This window comes from Rhizoctonia solani, chromosome 4, assembly GCF_016906535.1.
Source record: "Rhizoctonia solani chromosome 4, complete sequence".
Classification (NCBI taxonomy): domain Eukaryota; kingdom Fungi; phylum Basidiomycota; class Agaricomycetes; order Cantharellales; family Ceratobasidiaceae; genus Rhizoctonia; species Rhizoctonia solani.
In genome coordinates, this window is record NC_057373.1 from 861925 (window position 1) to 884624 (window position 22700).

Sequence of the window (22700 nt, forward strand, 5' to 3'; positions counted from 1 at the left end):
GCTCCCGTGTTGTCCCAGTTAGCCGGAAGTTACATCGATCATTCGGTAAATCAAGATCCCCGATTGGGCTTGTTGCTGCAGAGTTTGGACCGCGAGTCCCGCGGCTGTTCAATTAAAATTTATTAGACTAAGAAAGAATTTGGTGGTTAGCCTATGCTCACAATTCCATTATATCGCTCTTGGACTTTGACTGCTAGCAGAGGTTTGTCAGATAATCTATACATATTTCTTGCTGCTTGCAAGTGTGATTCTTTGAGGCAGATAGAATCCGTCATTTAGTCATATAGGAGTTGATACCTCCAAGTAGAAATGTGTGTTACTGTGTTGTTCTGGGAGATGCTAGATCAAATTATTTTGCTGACTGATCCCCGTAATGGCCGGGATGAGAATAATGGCGCAGTCCACTCAAGTAGCTCGGCCTTCTCAGCCCGATCCGTGTCCTAACAGACTGGTTTCGACGTCAACAACAAACAACATAGGCTGGCGTGTGTTGTCATCCAACGGCCTTACTCAGGTGTTGGTAGAGTCCAGATCCGGCGCCCTGGAGTTTCGTTCGGTCTGGTGTGACCGAGCGTGCCAGGCGGATTTTAGTCTTCCTATACATACTTGTTTGTTTGAGTCATTGATAGCATCCGAGGCAAGTACGAATATGCACGTCCGTTAGACGAAGTCGCAAATAGAATTATAGAAAGATGATTGGCGTGATTCTTTGTACTTGCTTTCGGACATTCACTCGGTCTCCTGGCCGCTTCCACGGAAGTACGTTTTTGGGAAGTGATATATTTAAAACTATTTTTACATGTTCGGAAGTTACAAATTACACATTGTCAGGTACGTGCCTCGCTTGTCCTCGTCAAACTGTGTTCCCACACAAGTTTCCTCAAGGCTGGTGTGCTATACTTATTTGCACCGGCGTCCTCTGCGTGATTGTTTCTAGGAAGTGTGCTTTCAGTGTGCTGTGAGCGTCTAAATTCGAATATTGAGCGCTCACATGAAAAATGGTCCCTTGGTAAACTTGGGGTCGAAAAGTGCATACAACATCCACTGAGCACACTCAGCAGGCGATACACTTATTAAGTGAACAAGAGGCATAAGAATTTTTATGACCAATGAAAGTCAGTAAGCAGTGGGGTTCGAACGATACCGGGGTACGCATGAATGAATGCCATATTAGGATGTTGTGCGGCAAAGTCTTCGACCATGTAGTCGTTCATAGCCGTCGCGTTATCTGCCGCGGCCTTGAGGCCGTACCCCTTCTTGAGATCTAGATTGCTTTCATCAAGTTTCCCGTTCTGCCCCGTGTAGGATTAGACTTCCGCACACACACACGGCAGGGAAGATACGGCTTACTGTGCCGGCGGCCAGGACAGTTAGAACCCGTGCCTCCTCACCTTGCGCCTTGGCTTTTTCGAGTAGTGGCATAAGATCGTATACAAATCTCCAGCGAGCATAATAATTAAGCGCAAGCTTCTTGTCCATGCCCTCAGATGTTTCATCACGCCCTTTGAGCGTCAGAAATCTGAACGAAGGTTGATCGGTCAGCCGGTTGACTCCATAATTTACATATTACTCACCCAGGGGAAAGAACCAGATAGTTAAGCTTAGTGAGACGGCCCGCAAGCGATGATGTAGTACTCCGCACGTTTGACATAAGGGTAGCATCGCACTGTTCGAATTCATACTTGGAATTTGAGGTTTGTGGAAGCCCTTCGATGATTTTATCGGCCGCAGACTTGTTACGGCCGCATAGAACGATGTGGGAATTGCCATTAGTCACTCGAGCCAAGGCTTCTGCCACTGCCTGTCCTGAGGACGGTACAATGTGTGAATGCTATTATTAGACATTGGCTGCTCCGACTTACCAACGCCGCTTGTTCCACCGAGGAACAATGCCGTAGGGCGATATCTTGGGACTGATGCTAAATTTGCTGCGCGAACTACGGAGAGAGACGGCATGATTGTAGGGACACGAGTCACTAGTGCTTAGGTGTTTCACCGAACGTCGAGTGAGAAGACCTCGGGAATTAGCTTACAGAGTAGTAGGCGCTCAAATGTGGAGGGGTGGAGGTCTTGACCTAGAACTCCCGCGGGGCCGTGCAACTTATGTCTGGCTGTTGAATAGCTTCCACTGCGCACAGCAAGGTGACGTAGTCTGAGATCAAGATCGGCGCGAACCAGCACAAACCCTGGGCCAAATCGACCGCGATCGAGCACGGCCAGATTACCAGTTATGGTACTAAGTAGTTCCAGACGAGCCTAGCACGTGATGAAGCATGCTAGCTTACGTGATGTAGTATCGTCCCCTAGCCTCTCAGCGGCATCGAACGCACCCATGTCTGAGCAACAAGCTACGAGTTGAGTAATCAAACCAAGGGATGAGAGTTAGCCTGCTGAATCTATCTAGATGAGTTTGAGCTCGATGGACAGCCTCTAGATACGGTGTCAGCCCTGAGGTTTTCGCCATCGAATCCTCAACTCCTGCTTGCAGCTTCATGGGATAGCGTGAATTTATTGCTTATGTTCGTATGTAGTTTGATCTAACTTCGATTTGATTTAGAATGCGAGATTATACGATATTGTTCAGAACGATTGCCGTTCTACTTTACAACACAAAGCAGCGGTATTGGATTGTTGCTTTTCAAACAGCAATCAAGCCTTTACAGGTGGTTTGGACACATGGATTCGATCGTGAGTTGCCTCAGATAGCGACTGAGAACTGAACCAATTGCTCGTCAGATGGGATTTAGAAACGGAAAAAATGAATGTATTAGGGACTCATGACGCAACAGTGTCTTGTGTCTCCTTCAATAAAGACACAAGTGAGTCTTTCCATGCTATTCGTTCCCATTCATTGCCTTATTTGTTGCCAGATATGCTCGCAACAGGATCTTGGGATAAAACACTTAGAATCTGGGATTCGCGTGGCGCAAATGGAAATGGAACCTCTGCGGGCTCATTTGAACAGGTGGAGCGCGTCTATCGGATGGATATTGTTGGGACCAAACTTGTAGTTGGCCTGGCTGGCCGACTGGTTCACATATTTGACGTGCGTAGAATGGATTCGCCTCTACAGATTCGGGAGAGTAGTCTCAAATACATGACACGAGCCATTGCGTGCATGCTGAATGGTCAAGGATACGCGTGCGCGTCAATCGAAGGGCGTGTATCCGTCGAATATTTTGACCCATCACCCGAAGTTCAGAGCAAGCGTTATGCATTTAAATGCCATCGTAGACCTTCCCCCACCGAGAAAGACGTAGATCAAGTGTGGTCTGTCAATTCACTCGCATTCCATCCAACATATGGAACATTTGCATCTGGAGGCTCCGATGGGACTGTCTGTTTCTGGGATCACACAGCTAAGAAGAGGTTGAGGCAAACGCCTCGTTACCGGGAGGCTGTCAGCGCACTCAGCTTTAACTCGACGGGAAACAAGCTAGCGGTCGGAATTGGGTACATGTGGGATGAAGGAGAAGAAGGCGGAAAACGGTCGCGGCCAGGGGTTGTTATTCGAGATGTGGGAGGTGAAGTCAAGGTACGTCTCACGTATCTAGTGTAGGATTTACTGGGACTCATGGACCGTAGGCGAAATCGCAATCTTGAGCTATCTCGCATATCATTCTATCGCTCGTTTTATATTCCGTCAAGTTTTTGCTTCCACCTTGATTGTTTTTGGGACTTTGTATTGGTGGGCTACATCGCACGACTACTTTGAAATATATGTCGCATCTTGATTGCCGACCTGGGGAGCACATGCATTGGCTTGGCGCAGAGATATAATAATACCAAGTCGTGCGGGCCATTGACATATTCGGCATATTTCAAATTTGGAACTGTTCCAAAATCCGAACGCGAAGCGCGGGCTGTTGCTTCTAACTACCTTCTTCCGGTCGTGGCGCGTGCTACCATAGTTTGTCGACAGTACCCACGACGTGCAAACGCAAATTTGATTTTTTTCTCAATTACTCTGATTACGGAATCTCGACACTCGAGTTCGAGTAGAAATGGCACTGAGTTTTCAGCAGCCGTTTCATCCTCAGGTTTCCCCCTCTTGGTTCGTGGTCTTTCTTTCTGGTTCGGAAGTGAGCTTCAACATGTACCATCTGTTCGCCCTTGCAACTGCGGCGTTTGTTGCCGGTACCCCTCTTCAACCCCGTCAGAGCGACCCATGTGCGACCATTGCTCCAAAAGGATGGTACAAGCCTTCCCAGGTCCTAAGCTGTCTTCAGTCGTTCCCTTACAATGAAACTTTGCGCAACAACGTGAGTACAGTGAGCTCTTCCATAAATATCTCGTACTGATCAAAGAAAAAAAAATAGGTTGTGGATGTTGTGAGCAAGACATTCAACTTCCACACTTCGGTCTCCTTTCATTTGAACATGCCCGATCCTTTCACTGATGACACTGTCGACATTCAAGGAGAACTGCGCCGCATTGGTAGTACCAGATATGATAGTGACTGTGAGTAATTTGTGATATGGGAGTCGCATCCTCGTATTAACATCCACTACTAGTTACGTTGCACCAGGAGTAAGCAGGTCCCAGAAAACTGTTACCCATCCACTGATGGTTATAAATGTAGTGTCTCAAAGTCCGTCAAGCGGCTGAACGATGGGCACGCTGGGTATGTTAACTACTGCTGTAAGTTTTGAGACAAACACTTGGGATACGACTCTAAGACCATCTGCAGACGACTCGCTGTATGTGACATACCTCCCTTTTCCGCTCGCCGTTCTCGCGCGCCCGGATGCATTGGATGTCCAAAACATTCATATTGTGCCAGAGGCGTCCACTGTGGCAGCAGCCGAGTTCGGAAGCGATGCGGTAGCAAGTGGCAAGCGGCTCTTGGGCGTAACTTGAGCGACGTGAGTACCGTTTTTGATGGTAGCGCTCAAGTTTAACTTTCATTTTAGTTCAATGGCGCCCGTATTACCGCTATCAATGGCAGGGACCCTTGGGCTGTCGTTGACGACAGCGCCGCTGTTACTGGAGGATATCAAGCCAAAACTACCCGTCAGAACTCGTTCTTTTCGTCCTATCAACGCGCCGCTTCTGAGTGGTCATACCGCCTCGGCGACTTTGCTCAGTGGCCTCTCCCTGTCAAAGGCGATTCGGTTACCCTTCGCTTGGTTCGCAACGGTACTAACACCGAGGAGACCTACGTTGTCCCCTACCTCTCCCGTATTGGCTCTGCTACAGTTGCCTTTACCGATGCCAAGTCACTCTGGGCTAATAATGTGTTGCCACTTCCGGCACCAATGGCGCCTCGTACTACAACAAGATTCAGGCAAAGGCTAAGGCTGTAGCCGACAAACCTCGCTTCCAACCTGACCCCGAAATTGCCCCTATCATCAATGGTCGTCGGCAGCCGATTTCGGGCCTTGTCGCTGACGGACCTTTGTTCGACGTCTCCTTGCCGTCTCGCCTCGCCCCTCTACCCCTGTCAGCGGGACCGGGGCCTTGCAGTTCTATGTGTTGGACGATAAGAAGACAGCTGTACTAGTCCTGGGCTCCTTCTCTGGAAGCTTTTCCGGTGCGTTGACATCTTCGCGCTTCTATTATTGCTCATGATTCGATGGACTTCTAGGTGTTCAAAAGGGTATACTTGACGGTATCGACGCTGTCAAAGCAAAAGGTGCCACTCGTCTGTTGGTTGATGTTGTAAGTAACCTGGGTTTAGAATCTGTACCGGAGCTTGATCATACTTCATTAGACTAACAATGGTGGCGGTTACATTTGCCTTGCTGCTTGGCTCCATCGTGTGGTGAGTCGACTTGCTGGAGCGGTTGGCATGACCAAAGTATTGAATTCCGTCCTAGCTCGCTGGTCCTGGTCCAGGGACTGAGCCTCAGCCAGGTTTAGATGGTAGCGTGCGCGCACAAGATTTGGCCCAGAAGATCACGGCCAAGATAGTTGCTAACAGCACGGGTGTTGACCCCAATGGGGAGATGCTTTACAACCGTGAGTTTGTTTATTTACAAATGCTCGGACCATGGTTGACTAACTTCCTGGGTAGCTCTTGGCTGGCGCGATACTAAATCCCAGCGCTTCCCCGCCAACTTCAACTGGCTCGACCCCGCAATCAACATGCGCATCAATGATGTTCCTGACAAATTCTCTCAAAAGTAATTGCTGCTTACCCTCTATTGCTTACCTCATTACTCATTGCTATTTTAAGGATCGGTGATGACTGCATTCCTTACGACCTCACTCCTCCTGCTACTAGACCCTTCGAGTTCGATAGCATCGCCATTATGAACAATGGACGTTGCGCCTCCTCATGCAGCCTGTTCACTATTTCCATGCGCACCAAGTACAACGTTAAAACTGTGGTTGTTGGCGGAAAGCCCGGAACTACCCAGCAGTACTGTGGTGTTGTCGGCGGACAGTCGCTCAACTTTGCTGCCATTGATAGTGATGTTAAGACTGCTGGGTTGAAAAACGATCCGCTTGCGCCTGCCGATTTTATCGGCGATAATTACCAAGGTATTACCTGGAAGCTAGGATACTCGATCTTGGACCAGAATCAATTCGAAGAGTTCAAGACTCATCCCGCTCAATTTGGTAGGATCTTATACACTTGTCTCTTACAGCCATGCTAACGATATACTTTACAGCTTTCCCTCTTCTCCCCAATACGTAAGTTGCCGCTCGACCCTTTCCCATGTTTTTTTACTGACTTCATTATTCAGTGTCAATAACCCTATCGAGCTCTGGAAAGACGTCTCTAAGAGGCTCTGGCCCAATTGAATTCCAAGCTAACTGGCGCTGGCTTTTCCATTCCTTTGTACAACGCGTGTTTTAATGGATAGGCCTAATTTCTCCTCGATCCGGGTGTGCGAAGCGAGTTAAGAACATTGGCTAAGTACGCATACATGTAGCGAAATGGCAAAGACATTTCTTTGCTTCTACGCTCTAACTACCAGAAATGAGCCTGCGCATTCCCTTTCAGCCCATCAGCTAGAATTACGGAATCATCTGGTAGCAACGCCCACAGATTGGGAGAGCTACACCAAGTAGCCGTATAACTAGACCTGAGAGGGGAAGAGCTAAAACATCGATGCTGCATAGGAGCAATGGGCCTGGTGTCGACAGGAACATGACGTGACACCATCGCCTGTCCAAACGTCCAAGTTACCACCAGGGTGTACGTGATCAATGCTCACCCATCCCATAGTGGATCCAAATTGAGGTAGGACACCAGGCCTAATTCCAAGGCACACTTGAATTGGACGTGGTACAGCTGGTTCATACAGACCGCTAGCTTGAGTGCAAATGCTGGGAAGTGAAGTTCGTGTGGGCATATGTACTATCGGTCTGCTGTTGGCTCTCGCCACGAGGTTCACAGCGAAAGTCGAATTAGCCGATGACGAAAAACGAGCTCCCAGGATATTACGTTCTTTGGTCATCCGGGTACTCGAAACTGGGTTACAGATCACAATGTTTAAATCCTTAAGAACTCTATTGTGCAAAGCTTTCCGGATAAGAGCAGGAGGATTTGGCCTCTTGTTTGAAGGTGAAGAGCATTGCGAAAAGTTGAAAATGGCATCTTCTGGGTCCGGATCTACTGAAGAATTTAGACAAATATTAGCGGCGATAAATATATTTTGAATGAGATTGGGCACTACCAATATATCCATACAGTTCGAGAGTGTGTTCCAAAACCGCCTCTGGAGTTGGAGCTGCTCTTGTAGAAATGAAAGTATTGTTTATATCCACGCCCTCACCAAAAGAATTGGGTACTAAACCTTGATTATTAAACTTATTGAAGACAAGAAATATGGTCGCAATGAGGGCACAGCTCCCGAGAACTAGGTAGATAGATGGAGCGAGCGGTACTGTATGATACCCCTTGAAAGTTGTACTAATGCAGAGCTCGGGGCCGCCAGATATCCCCATAGGAAGCGGAAGAGAATGATAGGTAGCACGTAGATCTAAGAAGTTTCCCGAAGGGTAGGCAGCTGAAGGTAGTGTATCGGAATCAATAATTGAAGGTATACTGGATAGCTGGTCTTCAGCGTGGAGCGAGGGATTGTTTTTTGAATCGGCGTTACTCAGGTCAAACTCTGGCAGCACCTCGGATTCTTCTTCGTCCGTGTTGACAAGGATAAAGTCTACCGAAACAGGTAAATCTGGTCTATTCTTCATGGGCAAGTATGAGTAATTCCGGAGTCGCTTGAGAGCATATTCAGACAAAAACCCGAAAATAACAGCAAGTTGGACCATGCATAAGCCCGGAGTTGGTGGTAGCCAAGGGCGGGAGTGGGGCGGAGGATGTCTAATATTAAAGTTACAAATAGTCAGGAGTTAGGGGCTAGCGATTGTCATTTGGGATTGTTTGCAGCCAGGGCTTTGTTGCACGACCCACGTGATATGTCAATGCCAGCGAATTTCCACACTCGAACAATTGGGGTCAACGTGTGACGCAGTGCCTTGCTGCATACCTCCATCATGGGTTTGTTCTCGTGGCTTTCGTCCAAGGCAAGTAAATTCTATAATCCAATTCGGTGATGATTACCGGAAATTTTAGAAGGCTCCCAGCGATACAGAAGTTCTTGAAGCCATAGCAGAGTCTATCCGCACCAGGGATGAACATCTCTCAGAAATCCGACTGCGCGAAAAAAGAGCAAGCCTTTTGTTCTCGCTCTACTCTATGGGTATCTGGGGTATCTATCTTGCTGCTTGGTTCACTTCTGTACTTCCCTCCTTCGAGGGCCACCAAACACCTTGGAACTGGAGAATCCCAAAGTCGGTTGACAAAGTAGTGCTCCTGACGCCAGCAGTCCTTGGCCCTTTTTTGTGAGCAATAAAACTTCTCTGTTTTGCGGCAGTAACTGAACTTACGGGAATTCGATCGAAAGGATATACCAGGTCAGAAGGCTGGTCCAGTCCTGGTACAAACGGCAAGAGGCGCTCGAAGGTATGCATACATGTGAATCATGCTGCACTGCAAGTGTTCACTAGAGGTTTTAGAGGCTGAGTTAAAAAAGTTGCGCGCCGAACAAAAGAAGAAAGTGGAAGAGGTGAAGGCTAAATACAACTTTGACAAGATTAGGGCACTTATTGAAACTCAAGCGGAGTCCCCCCGGCGGGTGAGCACCAGTTATGCACCTACCTTGAGTGCTATTCGTAATATTATCACAGGAGGATCCCAACTCTAACCTGCGACAACGCGCCATTACAATGAACCCTACGGCTCCACGTATGCCTGCTAGACAGATTAACCAGAGGGTACAACCGCCCCTTGACACTCGCTCCCCGCACATGCTCCAAGTCCCTGGTTAGTCAGGATCTTAATGTATTGCTTCCCGTTGATACCAACACTTTTGTTTATTAGGGGCTGCACCGCCTAGGCCTATGCTACCGCCACAGAGGGGGTGGCTTGACAAAGTAGCCGACAAAGTGCTGGGTGAAGACGAGAGCCCAGTAGGTGAGTAGTCCTATCTGTCCTTCGAAAGGTATGGTGGACTTATGTCATCTCATTTGATAGGAATAGCCCAATCGCGTTATGCACTGATCTGTGAGAGATGTTTCTCGCACAATGGTTTGGTTAAGGAAAGCGAATGGGAGACTACCCGTACGTACCATCATAATTGGTTGTTATGCAAATCCAACTAATCCATGTTGCTCAGAGTATATTTGTCCGAAATGCGGTCACATGAATCTCTCCCCCAAGACAAGGAAATCCGGAATTCCTATCTCCCCCCGCTCTCCGATTCCTATTTCCCCTCGCTCTCCGATTCTGTTTACCCCCACCACTGATGTGGCATCACGCGCCTCACATTCACCACTCTCACCGATACCGGGCTCTTCAGAGCCACCCTCCCAAGATCATCCATCCCAAGATCAACCTAACCCTGAGGAAATGGACGTTGACACATCTTCGTCATAGCGCAACACCACGTTGTGATTTACTTGCTTCTAGATTCAACACGTTCATTCATTGTAGATTAAACAACACCAGGATGCCGAGTTACCGTCGGTTGCGGCTCCCACTGCTCGTTCCACCTCCTGTACCCACACGTTTGATTTCCTCTGCATCTAATCCTGCCTCCTCCAGAATTCTTTCTACTTCTTTTAGCACTGGCCTGTATGTCTCTGTGATAGTATTGACAATATTGAGGATTGTATCAGAGTTATTTGTATGGAGCGACTGACCATATCTTTCTTCAGCAAGAGCAAATCCATCCCGCCTCAACAATTTGCCACGATTGTCGCTATTTTCATGTGCTTTCTGCGCCCAGTACTCGCCTACACTTCCGATTAACTTAGTTTGTATGCGCATTATATAATTAGCTTACGGGAGCGCGCATAGAACATGGCCAGAGTCTCCCCTGGAAGAGGGGTAGAAATAGCCTCTTCCGCAGATCGAGTCGTATCTTTGGAAACCCCCAGAAATGTTTGAGCTTGTTTTGTCAGCTCATCCTGTTTTATCTTGAAGTTAGATGCATTAAAATAAGGAGCGACTTGACTCACAACCTCAGCATCCTCAGCATCATCATTCTCGTCAACTTCTGGCTCTTTCTCTGGCTCTGGCTTGTCGTCAGTCTCCATGGGTGTAACCTCTTTTCGATTTTCCTTTTCATTACGAACGGACCCTCTTTCTTCACCCTCGCTTCCATACTCATCTTCATCTTCATCTCCATCACTACCATCACTATCTCCCTCCGAGTCATCTGAGTCATCAGAGGAGCTGTCGTCATTCTCCGCAAAAACAACATCGCATGGCTTCAGACAGACAAACCGATCGAGCTTGTCTAATTGGAGGCAATAAAAATCATCCAGGGTGTATTCGCGGGAGCCACGCTCGAAAATTCCTCCGTATCTGAGGTTTATTGGTTAGGAATGAACTCCTGACTCAAAGCTAGGGTTAGACTCACATATAGAGGGTATTGCGAAGTACGGCTAAGAGGGCGTTGTACCTCGGCAAGGGTATTGTCTGCTCAGGTTCTGTCGGAGTGCCCGGGGTTGCTACTTTGGGAGCAGACTGTGGCTGAACGTACATTCATCTCCCAATCAATACCCCAATGCAGTACATGCTATGCGCGGCAAGATATTTCCTCACCTGATCTGTTTCATCCATGTCTGTGTCACTTCCATCCTTTTGCGGTTTCTGCTGAGCTATTTGCGGCTTCTTCCCCTTTTGTTTTTGCTTTCGCAGAGTCAGGGAGATCCAGCGCCCATTTCCTGTCATTTGGTACCCGTACCTGTACTGACATCAGTCAAAACCGCAGTCTTGGGTGATTGGTAACTTACATGTCTTGATAGAAGACAGATTCCATGGTTTCTTCGCTCGTGTCTTCGTCATAGACACCCCCAAACATGACCCCTGTTGATCTGGAGGCCCAGAGTGCCATCGTGCATCCAGATCGAGGCGTTGGTGCATATCCAACCTTCTTGCGTTTCTATGACGCGTCATGATGAGATACGCAACTTTAGACTAGGTTATACAACTCACCTCCCATTTTGGTTTCAGTGGATCTTCTGCATTCATTCTAATCATTAATCATTACGGTGACTCCCACACTTTATAACACAAGTATTTATACGCACTGCAGAAGCCAGGTGTCCTCTAGCGCTTTGCCCTCGACCCGTTTTCCCTTGACATACTCTTTGACGTAGCCTCCATGCAGTATCACACCCTCCGCAGTCGGGATAAAGGAAAATCCACTCCTTGCACTAGGACTGTTAAGTGATAGACGATCTAGAATAGGATCTGTAGTGCTCACGATGGCCTCTTAGCAGTAGGTCCAAATTCAATCTGCTTCCAGGTATATAGCTGGGTGTCAAATAACCAAAGATCATCAAAGTATTTGGCTGAACAATAAGGTTAAAGTGTACGCAATAGACTAGGCACTTGTAGATACGCTTACTTTTGATTCCTGGATCATTAAATCCACCAAAAAGCAAGATGTAATGTTTCCACATTGCCATCCTGTGCCCGGAGCGAGCGCTCGGGCTTGTCTGTATGCATACCATTATCAGTCACAGAAGCGCGAGGCCGGATCTGAGGGTGCAAACTTTGGTCTCTATTCTTTCCCACGATTTTGTCTCAATAGAAAATACCCAAAAGTCCCGGTACTGACCGGTGGATCAGTATCCAAACCATGCAAACCATGCACGGCTAGCAAATACTCACGTGATGGAAGGTGGTCTGGTTTAACGAGCTAAATTCGCCACCTGCGAATGAATTCAACGGACTTGGTGCTCAGTTAGTGATTATATATACGAACCGAATAAAAACAGCTGTCCTCCGCTGGCTGGGCTTGAGGCAACTGCGTGCGCGGAACGGGGTGATGGGGATGTAGGCGAGGTATACAGGCGCCATTCATTCTTGTCTGGGGAATAACTATGGTCAATGTGAGATGTCAATGTCAATTAGACTCTTGTTTTTGCTACATACCGATAAACATCGTTGTAGAAATGCTGAAAATTTCCCAAATTAAATGACCCTTTGTGTTGCGCACATTCATACTACTCACAGCTTTTCCATCTTCGCTGAAGTATTCCCCGCCAATGCACCACAAATAATTTCCGCTCGGACAAGCTACGCCCCTGGGACTTCAGCGCCTAGTACCAGTGTCTAGTGAATCCACTGACCCGTGAGTGTAGAGTTTGCCCTTCGGGAAGGTGGTCCAGTGCTGATCTCTTCGGTAACTTTGTGGGCCTAGCATTTCCATAGTCAGATAGGCATCTACGAAATCAGATTGCCAATTTCCCCCACCTTTTCCCAATCTTGTCTCATCTACATTACTTGTGCAATATAGTATTTTAGCGGCCATGTGTGCGAAGGTAATTTACGCAGCTACAGACCTGTTCGAGTATAGCTTCCAAGTCATCACCCCCCTCCTCCTTTCCTTTGGCCTTTTTGGCTACTTTGGTTTCTCGTTTTGCTTGTTTCTCATTCGCCTTGGCTTTCTTCGCAGCCTAGTAGAAGTTGATTAGAGTTAGTAGGAACGCAATTTACATATAGGTGCTATAATTCACCTTGGCAGCCGCTTTACCTGCTTTAGCCTTGGCCATATGGGGGTGAAGAAATTGGGTCGAACTTAGAACGATCTGGCGCTAATGTAGCCTGGGCTTACCACGCATCACGTGCCTCGCGTCGTCTCTTTCCACGCCTCCCCACATACTTGTTCCTGAAATCTCTGTTAGGCACTAGTTTCGTATAGTCATGACTCAATCAGAAGCAGGGCCTTCCACAGCTCCTGACATACCCCTCAGGGAAATGGGAGGCTCACCGTCCAATGGCACTGTATCTGAACAATTTGTAGTAGAACAAGAGCGGAGAACTCGAAGGCGGAGACATCCTAGTGGTGATATACATATCCGGTAAGCTATGGTAACGCTACCAGAGTGAGGACAAAACGAAGAATATTATAGCCCTGAGGACCTAGATACGAATGCGACTCGCATTCAAATGTGAGTATCCCACATCACGCATTCATCATTTTGGTAACTAAATCAGCGCTGTTCTTATTTACAGAATACGGAGGGAAATGTACTTATTAATGGAACAGGTTCATTTTTCAAAACTAATATGCCACTGCAAGTATATTTATCTCCAGCATTAGCCCAATTCATCTACAAGCGCGTTTGTGATTCACTTCTTCTCAACATTCCTCATCGCGTTTTCGGCATGTGTTACTACTCTGGAAACTCTTCCCGCCTTTAGGTCATCTAGCGAACGAGGTATGTAAAGCAAATAATCCTCATGATGCCGGCTTACTGATCACCTACGGCAAGCCAGTCTGGTTTGGTATCGAAACTGCTCTGGTTGCGTTATTTACGCTTGAATATGGAGCTCGCTGCTTCGCACATTCTGAGACTTGGTCACAGCTCTGGAGTTGGGCCACCAGTTTCTTTCCTATCCTCGACCTAATCGCCATACTACCCTTTTATCTTTTGCTCATACTGAAATTCGATATGGTAAGTATTTTCTATAGCTAATAAGTAAAGGGATCGACACCAATCATCGCATAAAGACAGCCATCTTTCGATTCTCGATCTTAAGGGTATTTCGGTATGTCAGCTTCTGTGGCACCGAATACTTCTGATAATAAGTACAGGCTTTTGCGAGTGTTTCGACCATTTCGATACAGCAATACCATTCTGCTGTGCGTGTATAACACTTAGTCTCCCTATTTGAACTAACTTACCGCACTTAGTACGATCGAGGTCATGTTCCTAGCAGTCAAAAGATCAAGAGACGCTCTATTTGCATTGGGATTCTTCGTAATGACAACGTTGGTGGTATTTTCAACCCTGATGTGGGTCTCTTAACTATGACGTTTCTGGGACGCTGAGCATTGCTAATAGTTACTTCGCTGAGCGTGGAACTTGGGATACAACACTCGAGGCGTTTGTTAATTCAGATGGTGATCCCACTCAGTTCGATGTAGGTTCTGCATACCCTGTACGTGAATTGGTACTTATTTTGGTTAATTTAGTCCATTCCGGCGGCAGCCTGGTGAGTACTTGAGCATATTAAATATGAACTTACCCAACGATAAACCCTCTAAACTAGGTTTGTGCTCGTTAGTAAGTATGTCACAAGGTTCATATAAACCTTTACTTACATTGTTATAGCTATTACCACTGTGGGTTATGGAGACATTATACCCCGATCCTTCTTGGGCCGTTTATTATCAGTTCCTTTGTTACTATTTGGTCTCTTGCTTATTGCTCTCCCGAGCTTCGTCTTGGGTCGCGAATTTGCTGCTGTCTGGGAGTATATGGGTGGGAATGTGGTAGGTATACTATCGTACTGCCCTGAAGAAAGCACTGAATTAAACAACCAAACAGCTTCAGGGTAATGATGAAGCGGTGGCTGAAGCAAGGCGACACCTGAATGATACTCCCCTGCTCAGTCGAACGCCGCTTTCTAGAGCAAGGTCCGCTAGTTATGTGCCATTAGATGATGAAGTCAACATCTCGCCTAACACGAGCGAGAGGAGGAAGGATTTAACGAACCTAAAGTTGGCTCAAAATCAGCAAGCATTGAGCAAACAGATCGACCAGCTGGCCGAACTTATAAGGATACAGGCAGAGGAGCTGAAAATGGTCAAAGAACTTCTCGCAAAAAGCTCTATTGATACATTGGGTGGATAGAAGAGTTTGTATATGGTTTGTCTTGTGTTTATGGTCTTATTCAAATTTGACTGCCAGAACGTGTGTAATTTATATTGGGGGTGAGCCACCTATTTACAATGACCGAGCAGTCCTCCGCTAGCGATGGTTTCTAATTCGCTGATGATAACGTTTGGATTTCTTTTGGGCCTTTTGTTGGACTAATGGCGAATTCTCAGCCAGTGGGTACGTTTCCGTAAGGACTTTAGAACGCCTCAAGCGTTCTAAAGTTGAATTTGGGTTTGTGGACCACCTCGGATGCATTTTGCACCGTGGAATTGCGTGTGAAATCGCCTCGGAAACAGTTTGGGAGCGCAAGGAGGGGGTGTCCTAAAGGTTTGGAACGATGATTTGGAAGGGGGGGTCGACCCCCCCCCCTTCTAAACTTTAGAACGTACCATTGAGTTTAGAACAGACCACGATTGTCTGATAAGATAAGATTGCCTGATTGTTGGCCAAATCAGGCCATCAGTGCCTCGGCGTTACTGCATATATTTGTATCACAATTACATTATTTACACAGCACTGTAGATATGTATGATAGATTCAACGCAACATGACTCGAATGAATTGGAACAATGTTCCACTAACTAGTGTAAGATGCTTGTGTAGAATAAAAGTAATCTGTCAAAGCACTTTACATATCCAAGGGTTGATAAGCATTGCGCGCCCCTATTGCCAGCGTCCTGCACCATTCCGCCATATCACACATAGTTGCACACCACACACGCTGCATACGCTAAACTAAACTAAGCTAAACAGACAAAGTTCAAGCAAAAGAAAATGACATTTTATTTACATGATTATTCTATAATAAGTCTATCAAGAAACATGCCCATGGCTTACGGAAAGCCACTTTAGAACGGCCCAGTGCTGGTCCAAGCCAGCACAGCCTCCCATCCTCGGACCGAATCCGTCCCGTCCCGACGGACCGATTTAGAACACCCCAATAGTTCTAAATTCCTTAAGGAAACGTACCCAGTATCAGACGTACGCGACGCATACAGCTTACTTTCAGAATTATATATGCATCTGGAAAGCTATTCATGGTACAGACCAGTGCTTGTTAGGCGTCGGCAGCAAAACGGGCAGATCCGAAGCCCAATAAGCATATTGGGTGGTACGCGACAACGCCTATGTTGTGAATCCAGACACTGTGACAGCTTGCAACATCCGTCCAAGGTCCTGGCGACGACGTTAATTTCCAATTTGGATTTTACTACAAAAGAACAACTATACTCCTAATGACAGCAAGGCCAAACGCGACAACTAAGTGGACGGAAAGTTATTATATCCGGACGTCGCGAACGCGTCGGCTTCCATCGCTGCCGCGGGGCTTAATAAAGGGGGAGGTAATCGAGCACGAGGATACATACTAAACCCCGCCCCCCTCCCTGCCACATGTGAGTATTGAATAAATGGATGTTCACATACTCTAATAAATACTCTGATACCTTAGAATGAAGCTACAGTCATCTGGACTATTGTTTATCTTTGGCATGTTCAGCCTGGCAAGCGCAAACCCAGCGCTCAGAGCCGGGCTTGATCCAAACATCCCGCACCCTGAAGCCGGGGTCGCAACTCCTACTGCAATTTCGCACTCAATTTATTCTGAAAGTATAGAGCCAAGGCGAGAAGTTATTGGATGTGAATCAGCACGTTCGCTACTCGGGCGCATCTTACTACCACGGCCCTGCTCTGATGATGAGCCCCAGGCACCAACTCGACGAAAAAATAGGGTGTTTCGTCCTCGTGCTCATCCTTGACTAATCTCATCATGAGTGACATCAAGTCTGTTTTCTGCGAATGACCTTGCTTATCGATATATCAACTTGTATTTCATTCAAGTGTTTTGAACTACGTTTGTATTATGTACAGATACCATGTAAAATAGTTCTGCTTTATAGAATTCGTAAACAACCTTTACCACATCCAATAGAGTGCGCTTGCGGATGGTATCCAAACAGTATTTTATAAAGGTGGTGGTGAAGTCGAGCCTGGGATGATGCGCCACAGCCTCCAAATGCGGATTCGAAATCCAGGCCAAACGACACATGTTCACCTCTCGGGCTCTGGTATAAATTTCGTATCTTCGTTGTGCCTGCCCAGAAATGTCGATCCCATTGATCAAACGTAACTGGGCGTATTTAAACGCGACGCCGCGCGCGTAATGCTGTGTGCAAGAGAGAATAAGCTCTTGCCATTGGGTGGGTTTCGTACGTACCGCTCCATCCCGTCCACACCTACAGCTGCTTCTACTCTCACTTTCAGAAATGGCCCGTCCGCTCGAGGAATCGGACACTCAACTGGCATCGGAATATCTGGACCATATATGCATCTCCCTCAGACAACGAAATCTTACTAGAGGCTTTAACTATGCTCAAGGGGATGGTTGGTATGATACATATATCACTATCTAGTACTGGGTGATGAATCGTGTTGACCACTCGTAACAGAGACTACTGAAGAATGGCCACCGAATGAAGACGATGAAGACGAAAATGAATGCGAAGAGGACAAAATTCAAACCAGGCCCATAGCTGTGAAAGAGTTCATATTTGCGACAAAACCGGATTTATTCGAACACCTGATAGGGCTCTCAGATGACCAAAGTGAAAGTGCCGATGAAGACGTTCTTAATGCCAAGGCAGAATTGATCGCTGAGTTATGGGAGGATACTCACCTTTGAAGGCCTCCCTCGTGCCATTAATTGAACGACTCCTTGTGCTTTCATTCCGAGAGGATTTGGATGACGACCCAGTTAGTCGTGCATGGGGATCAGTGGCGAGGTACCCTATCGCAGAATTGTTTTACCCCGATCTCGAAGCTCAGGCTTCACACGAAGCAATGTCAAAGGCCTTTGCAGCAAAAATCAAGTCATTTAATGTTCTAACCCCGGAGCTAAAGGCCGACGAAATGGACGAAGATCTTAGGAACGAGCAAAGAGCACTTATCAATGGCTTGCACAATGTGACAAGGACCCCCTTCAACCAGATGCGGTAGTCCCTTTCATCGAGTCCGGGGCTTTGGATGCGCTCCTCACTATTGTCGCACGTGGGCCACTCTCTCCCAGAGGTGATGAGTCTACCTTGAACAGTAGCCTCGATGACGCGTGTACTGCACTTTCCCAACTCATGGACAGTGCCAAGCCAGAAATATTGGCACAGGTTCTCATCGATCGACGAGCTGTTGGACCTCTTATAAGACAAATGATTTATATGTGCCATCATGAAGACCTAATTTCCGCTTCTGATATAGCCCGCTCGCTCGTAGTGCTTGCAAAATCTAGCACAACGGTCCTACAACAAACAGTCACTGAAGCTCGAAATAGTCAACGCCGATACAAACGAGTTCGGGCCAGGTGCCCCTGTCGTTCTTGGAAGCTCCTTGCTATGCTGCGGACAACGGTATTGAAGATTTAGAGGAGGCAGTCGGTTATTCCAGGAAGTATGTTCCATTCTTCCTATCTGCGATTGTGCCCAGTGCGAGCGAGAGTATTCTAAATGCCGTTGGGGAAGCACTTGCTGTCGGATTGATCGACCTGGCCGACAGCTACGCGATGGAATATCTACTCCCGAACAAGTCGAGAAGATTGTCCAGCTAGTGGAGTATGCATGCACTCAGAGCGCACCAGATATCTCGCCAGCTATGTTCGTCCTCCGAGAACTTATACTACCGTCCTCCGAAAGACACTGGCGGATGGTTGATTCCAAAGAGAGCTCAGGCGAGCGAATAAAGATTTCTGGAAGACTTTTGCCAAGATCATGAAATCAAGGTTAGACGCCGCTTGTGCTCTCGCGCCAGAGGTCACAACGCAGGAGCCAGGGACATGGTCATTGAAGAACCAAGCGAAGTGGGACAAGAGCATATGAAGAACGTCAAGGTCTTGGTTCAACTCGTCACAGAACAATATACAGCTATGGCGTTGCTCCCCGACCTCTGCGAGTACCTGCAAACCTGTTGCTCAATCCTTCTCCGCTTAGCCGCCGTGCTGGTCTCGAGTTGCTCGCCGCCATGACCAGAGATTCTTCCCTAGCAAAGGACTTTGCATTTGTCCGGATCTTATCGAGGGGTTCAAGATGGCTATAGCATACACGTTAACCGACCCTCGCAAATTGCTTCGGGCCATGGCGCTCGAATGGTTGAATCGCCTAACCGCATATAGGCACCCGGAGGCTGAAGACTTCTCGTGCCATAAGCCAGGCGTGAATTTGTTCTAGAAGTGGTCACCGACGATATCTTGCTGGATATGTTAAATGGCACGAGCGACGAAGTCAAGGTGGCTGCTGAAATGATACAGTCAATGGCTAGCCGTTCGGTTGGGACGGAAGTAGCTGATCGATTCAAAAAAATACAAGAATAGTCGAAGCCCTCTGGAAAGGTGTGTTCTGGGATGAAGACAAGGCAAGTCTGGCCATCCTCTATACTCGTCGACGTCGACCCGACTGACGTTCTATTCAAAGGCCCCTGAGAGCCAAGATCAGGACATCTCAGAGGACGTCTTTCTCTATGGAAATGTGGAGAGCTCGAGCGCGAGTGCGATCGGCTTTTTTGGACCATTCGAAGACCTGGATATATCACGCAGCATATTTCTCCTCACATAGCGGTATCAGCGACAAGGAGTGGTTCGAATTCCATGGCATTGTCGAGAAATTCCAGCGGTCGCGTCACTTGCTTTTTAAAGCCAGAGACCCAAGTGTTATCCACCACGGCCAAAATGACAACGCAGATCGAGCAACTCCCCTTTGCGATGCAGCTGTTCAGGGAATCAGACGACGTTTACCCCGGCGTTGGTAAAGTTCTTCAAGACGGAGACGAATCGGCCAAGTCGCTTGTTCTACTTGACCTGGATAACTTGCTCTTCCTTTCGAACGTCTCCAAACTTCGGTTTATGAAGGAAGGTGGAATAAAAGCGTTTACTCGATATTGTGGTTTCAGACAGCGATGAAGTGCATATCGCTATGCCCTCGACACATTACGGCACTTGCTCGATAACTTCCCCGAGGGTGTTCAAGCCGCTATCGATGTGGGAGCAGTTCCCATTCTCGAGCCCAGGCGCAATCCGGACAACTTGTTCGACCGTGTAGGAGATGTTCTCGGGATTATCGAAAGCCATAAAGACACTCGATGATCGACCGAATCGAGTTTTACACCAGAGGCATACGCTGAATTGGGAAAGAAACTTCCGGATCCGGCGGTATTGGAGCGTCTCACACGAAATTTTGAGGCCTCAATGGACGAGAAACAGCTCGGCATTGCTGCGGGACTCGTCCCTGTGCTCGCTGGCTTACTCGAGTCTTCGTCTAATCTCGAGCAGGTCTTAAAGGCTCTCAATGCACTCCTGGTTATTGATGGGCAAGGTTGGCAGGGTTCAAGATTATTCAAAGGGCAGCCGAGCGGTGTGGCCTTCAATAAAGTCACCTGAATGATATACCATATATTAATCATAGGTTCGGAAGCCAGCAATCGCTTTGCATGCTTACTATAACCCAACGAGGCCAAACCGCGCTCGGTAAGCCCCTTGCTCCTGGTATAAAGGAAAGAGGAAGAAGCGTTTGCGCCGCCCGACTACATACGCCCAATCAAATAGTTGAGTATAGTAAGCCGGACGACGTAACAGGTATCACACACCGATAAGTACACGAGGCGTTGGTGGCTTGGGTCAGTAGATTTTGCAGCTTTTGCAGCATTGATAACATATCTAGCGAATATGTTAGAGCCATGCAGAGCTATGCTAGAACACACATACTCTCTGTCGATCTTTTCAAATGCTTCAGCACTTCCGGCTTGGTTTCTGGTCGTGCCTAAACTATTCTCATATCGATAAGCTGGTGCTGAGGCAGGATAAGACGTAAAAGAGACACCAACGTGATATAAAACAACGTCCCAGCGACCCTCCTTCCATTCCTTCTCGTCTAGTTTCTCGAAATCGACTACCTTGCGTTGGAGTTTGGATGTATCGACACCATGGAGCTCGGACTCGGGCAAAGAACGGCGGCCAAATTCTCCGACACGGGTAAATTGAGGATCCTTTAGCAGCTCTCTGAGAACATGTCGCCCGGTCGCGCCTGTGGCACCGATGAGGAGTGCGGTTTGTCCTGGAATGTGTGGTTATTCAGAAATGAACCCCGCATACCGCAGCCAGTATCGCGCAGTAGTCACCGGAACAAACGAATTCTCACCGGACATTTTACTACTGTTGCTTGGGTGTTTCAGACTGAAACTATCAGTAGGTAGACTAAATCTGCTTTATACCAAGTGTTGTGGATGGAAGGATAGGTGACGTGGTGGCTGTGCTTTGGGCGGTGCTGTTCCTGTCGTTCTCACGTGCGTTCTATTTAAATATCGCCGAATTCGGTAGCGATTCGTGGATTTGAAACCGACTGCGGACAGCCTTATAAACATCTGCGTAGACAGTTGTTGGCCAACTCATTCTTTTACACTACCAAGACCACTCTCCTTCTCTCTGTGTGCTATCTCCTTTGCCGTCCGGTCTCTATACTCTCGGCCCTGGTTGTATTGTTGTAGATTCATTCTTTGCCTAGTTACGCTCTTTGTGTTAATTTTCTCGATCAATAAAACCTGATCTACGAGGTACTTATACCATTCTTCCTCGTCTGTCGCAAGCTCAAATCTCCTTGGCTTTAGACTCTTTGAAACCAATATGCGCTACTCAAGTCCTTGCCGTCCTGGCTGTCCTTGCTATCGGTCTCTAGCATGAGCATTAGTCATGTCTCTGACCAACTGGCCCACCGGCGACATGCGGCCAGCGTACACGAGTCTGTCGTTCAGGCTCGCGGAGCTCGTCGGGCCACACCCATGGAAGGCGTTCCGGAGGCGATTAAGCGCGACGATGCTGCTCCCCGCCGTCGCAAGCGTGGAATCAATCAACGCCGTTGTGCAGTGAGTTTCATCCTCCACTTGCGAGTGATTCGGTCTTAAGTCGGCCTCTGTTATAGCCCAAAACAACCTCTACTGGATTGCCCGAGCCAGCTTCGACCACATCGACTACACCAACTAGCTCTGCTGCACCATCCACCACCCCAAAGCCAGCCAACCACATCTAAAGCTGAACCAACTACGTCCAAAGCTGAGCCAACCACTTCCAAAGCTGAGCCAACCACGTCCGAGGCCGAGCCAACCACCACAACCCCAAGGCCAAGTATACCAAGCCATCCGAGAGCCAACCAAGACATCTACGTCCACAGCGCCTGCCGCCACCAACGATGATGACAGCGGCTCGTCTTCCGGAGCTACCTACACCGGGGAAGCGACATTCTATGATCCCGCTCTTGGGTCGTGTGGAATCAATAGCACAAACAAGGACCTCATTTGTGCCGTGTCCCACTGTTGTATGACGGATTTGAAGGCTACACTGGTAGTGACCCGAACAGTGAGTTGGTTTTCTATTTTTGCGTCTCAGGCGCTTGACTATTATTGGTGTTAGGCAACCCTATTTGTGGAAGGAAGATCAAGCGACCTACGGAGGTAATAGCGTCACCTGTACGGTTGTAGATCGCTGTTGGATGCGTAAGTACAGTGCATATAGCCAAACTTTCCCCAGCCTAACA

The 22700-nt window shown here is 47.7% G+C and overlaps 11 protein-coding genes across 11 annotated transcripts; 7 read left to right on the forward strand and 4 right to left on the reverse strand.

Moving 5' to 3' along the window:
* Positions 1-1100: 1100 nt before the first annotated feature.
* On the reverse strand, positions 1101-1956 carry RhiXN_00243 (short chain dehydrogenase; the record flags this gene model as incomplete). The annotated part of the gene is made up of 4 exons (XM_043320062.1): positions 1101-1292; positions 1351-1519; positions 1575-1806; positions 1863-1956. 4 exons carry the CDS (start codon positions 1954-1956, stop codon positions 1101-1103), a joined length of 687 nt encoding a protein of 228 aa, XP_043179074.1.
* Positions 1957-2332: 376 nt separating this feature from the next.
* Positions 2333-3603, forward strand: RhiXN_00244 (mitotic checkpoint protein BUB3,1; the record flags this gene model as incomplete). Its single annotated transcript, XM_043320063.1, has 6 exons — positions 2333-2354; positions 2405-2502; positions 2558-2688; positions 2737-2819; positions 2871-3535; positions 3586-3603. The coding sequence occupies 6 exons, from the start codon at positions 2333-2335 to the stop codon at positions 3601-3603; spliced, it is 1017 nt and encodes a 338-aa protein (XP_043179075.1).
* A 491-nt stretch (positions 3604-4094) lies between these two features.
* RhiXN_00245 (peptidase family S41 domain protein) lies at positions 4095-6750 on the forward strand (the record flags this gene model as incomplete). The annotated part of the gene is made up of 15 exons (XM_043320064.1): positions 4095-4262; positions 4320-4461; positions 4515-4530; positions 4583-4641; positions 4691-4851; positions 4914-5237; positions 5288-5407; positions 5467-5533; positions 5588-5661; positions 5714-5764; positions 5820-5961; positions 6017-6125; positions 6179-6564; positions 6618-6639; positions 6693-6750. 15 exons carry the CDS (start codon positions 4095-4097, stop codon positions 6748-6750), a joined length of 1899 nt encoding a protein of 632 aa, XP_043179076.1.
* Positions 6751-7049: 299 nt separating this feature from the next.
* On the reverse strand, positions 7050-8226 carry RhiXN_00246 (uncharacterized protein; the record flags this gene model as incomplete). The annotated part of the gene is made up of 2 exons (XM_043320065.1): positions 7050-7567; positions 7629-8226. The coding sequence occupies 2 exons, from the start codon at positions 8224-8226 to the stop codon at positions 7050-7052; spliced, it is 1116 nt and encodes a 371-aa protein (XP_043179077.1).
* A 427-nt stretch (positions 8227-8653) lies between these two features.
* RhiXN_00247 (uncharacterized protein) lies at positions 8654-9892 on the forward strand (the record flags this gene model as incomplete). The annotated part of the gene is made up of 7 exons (XM_043320066.1): positions 8654-8799; positions 8862-8920; positions 8974-9092; positions 9145-9280; positions 9338-9430; positions 9491-9577; positions 9633-9892. The coding sequence occupies 7 exons, from the start codon at positions 8654-8656 to the stop codon at positions 9890-9892; spliced, it is 900 nt and encodes a 299-aa protein (XP_043179078.1).
* Positions 9893-9973: 81 nt separating this feature from the next.
* RhiXN_00248 (kelch repeat-containing protein 3) lies at positions 9974-13023 on the reverse strand (the record flags this gene model as incomplete). Its single annotated transcript, XM_043320067.1, has 19 exons — positions 9974-10251; positions 10302-10425; positions 10477-10825; positions 10881-10993; positions 11066-11207; positions 11257-11405; positions 11459-11495; positions 11554-11679; positions 11730-11817; positions 11874-11964; positions 12022-12081; positions 12140-12180; positions 12234-12349; positions 12404-12426; positions 12483-12547; positions 12601-12667; positions 12725-12745; positions 12814-12927; positions 12988-13023. The coding sequence occupies 19 exons, from the start codon at positions 13021-13023 to the stop codon at positions 9974-9976; spliced, it is 2040 nt and encodes a 679-aa protein (XP_043179079.1).
* Positions 13024-13174: 151 nt separating this feature from the next.
* Positions 13175-15111, forward strand: RhiXN_00249 (ion transport domain-containing protein; the record flags this gene model as incomplete). Its single annotated transcript, XM_043320068.1, has 12 exons — positions 13175-13332; positions 13384-13422; positions 13676-13692; positions 13751-13929; positions 13986-14023; positions 14070-14117; positions 14169-14270; positions 14320-14398; positions 14451-14470; positions 14528-14541; positions 14590-14750; positions 14806-15111. 12 exons carry the CDS (start codon positions 13175-13177, stop codon positions 15109-15111), a joined length of 1161 nt encoding a protein of 386 aa, XP_043179080.1.
* A 2394-nt stretch (positions 15112-17505) lies between these two features.
* On the forward strand, positions 17506-18733 carry RhiXN_00250 (ARM domain-containing protein; the record flags this gene model as incomplete). The annotated part of the gene is made up of 4 exons (XM_043320069.1): positions 17506-17524; positions 17586-17761; positions 17821-18099; positions 18461-18733. The coding sequence occupies 4 exons, from the start codon at positions 17506-17508 to the stop codon at positions 18731-18733; spliced, it is 747 nt and encodes a 248-aa protein (XP_043179081.1).
* A 1113-nt stretch (positions 18734-19846) lies between these two features.
* RhiXN_00251 (ARM domain-containing protein) lies at positions 19847-20260 on the forward strand (the record flags this gene model as incomplete). Its single annotated transcript, XM_043320070.1, has 2 exons — positions 19847-20016; positions 20080-20260. 2 exons carry the CDS (start codon positions 19847-19849, stop codon positions 20258-20260), a joined length of 351 nt encoding a protein of 116 aa, XP_043179082.1.
* A 246-nt stretch (positions 20261-20506) lies between these two features.
* RhiXN_00252 (oxidoreductase HTATIP2) lies at positions 20507-21318 on the reverse strand (the record flags this gene model as incomplete). The annotated part of the gene is made up of 5 exons (XM_043320071.1): positions 20507-20550; positions 20613-20697; positions 20761-20830; positions 20879-21227; positions 21312-21318. 5 exons carry the CDS (start codon positions 21316-21318, stop codon positions 20507-20509), a joined length of 555 nt encoding a protein of 184 aa, XP_043179083.1.
* A 541-nt stretch (positions 21319-21859) lies between these two features.
* On the forward strand, positions 21860-22621 carry RhiXN_00253 (rare lipoprotein A-like double-psi beta-barrel protein; the record flags this gene model as incomplete). The annotated part of the gene is made up of 4 exons (XM_043320072.1): positions 21860-22032; positions 22089-22291; positions 22338-22522; positions 22577-22621. The coding sequence occupies 4 exons, from the start codon at positions 21860-21862 to the stop codon at positions 22619-22621; spliced, it is 606 nt and encodes a 201-aa protein (XP_043179084.1).
* Between the last annotated feature and the right edge of the window lie 79 nt (positions 22622-22700).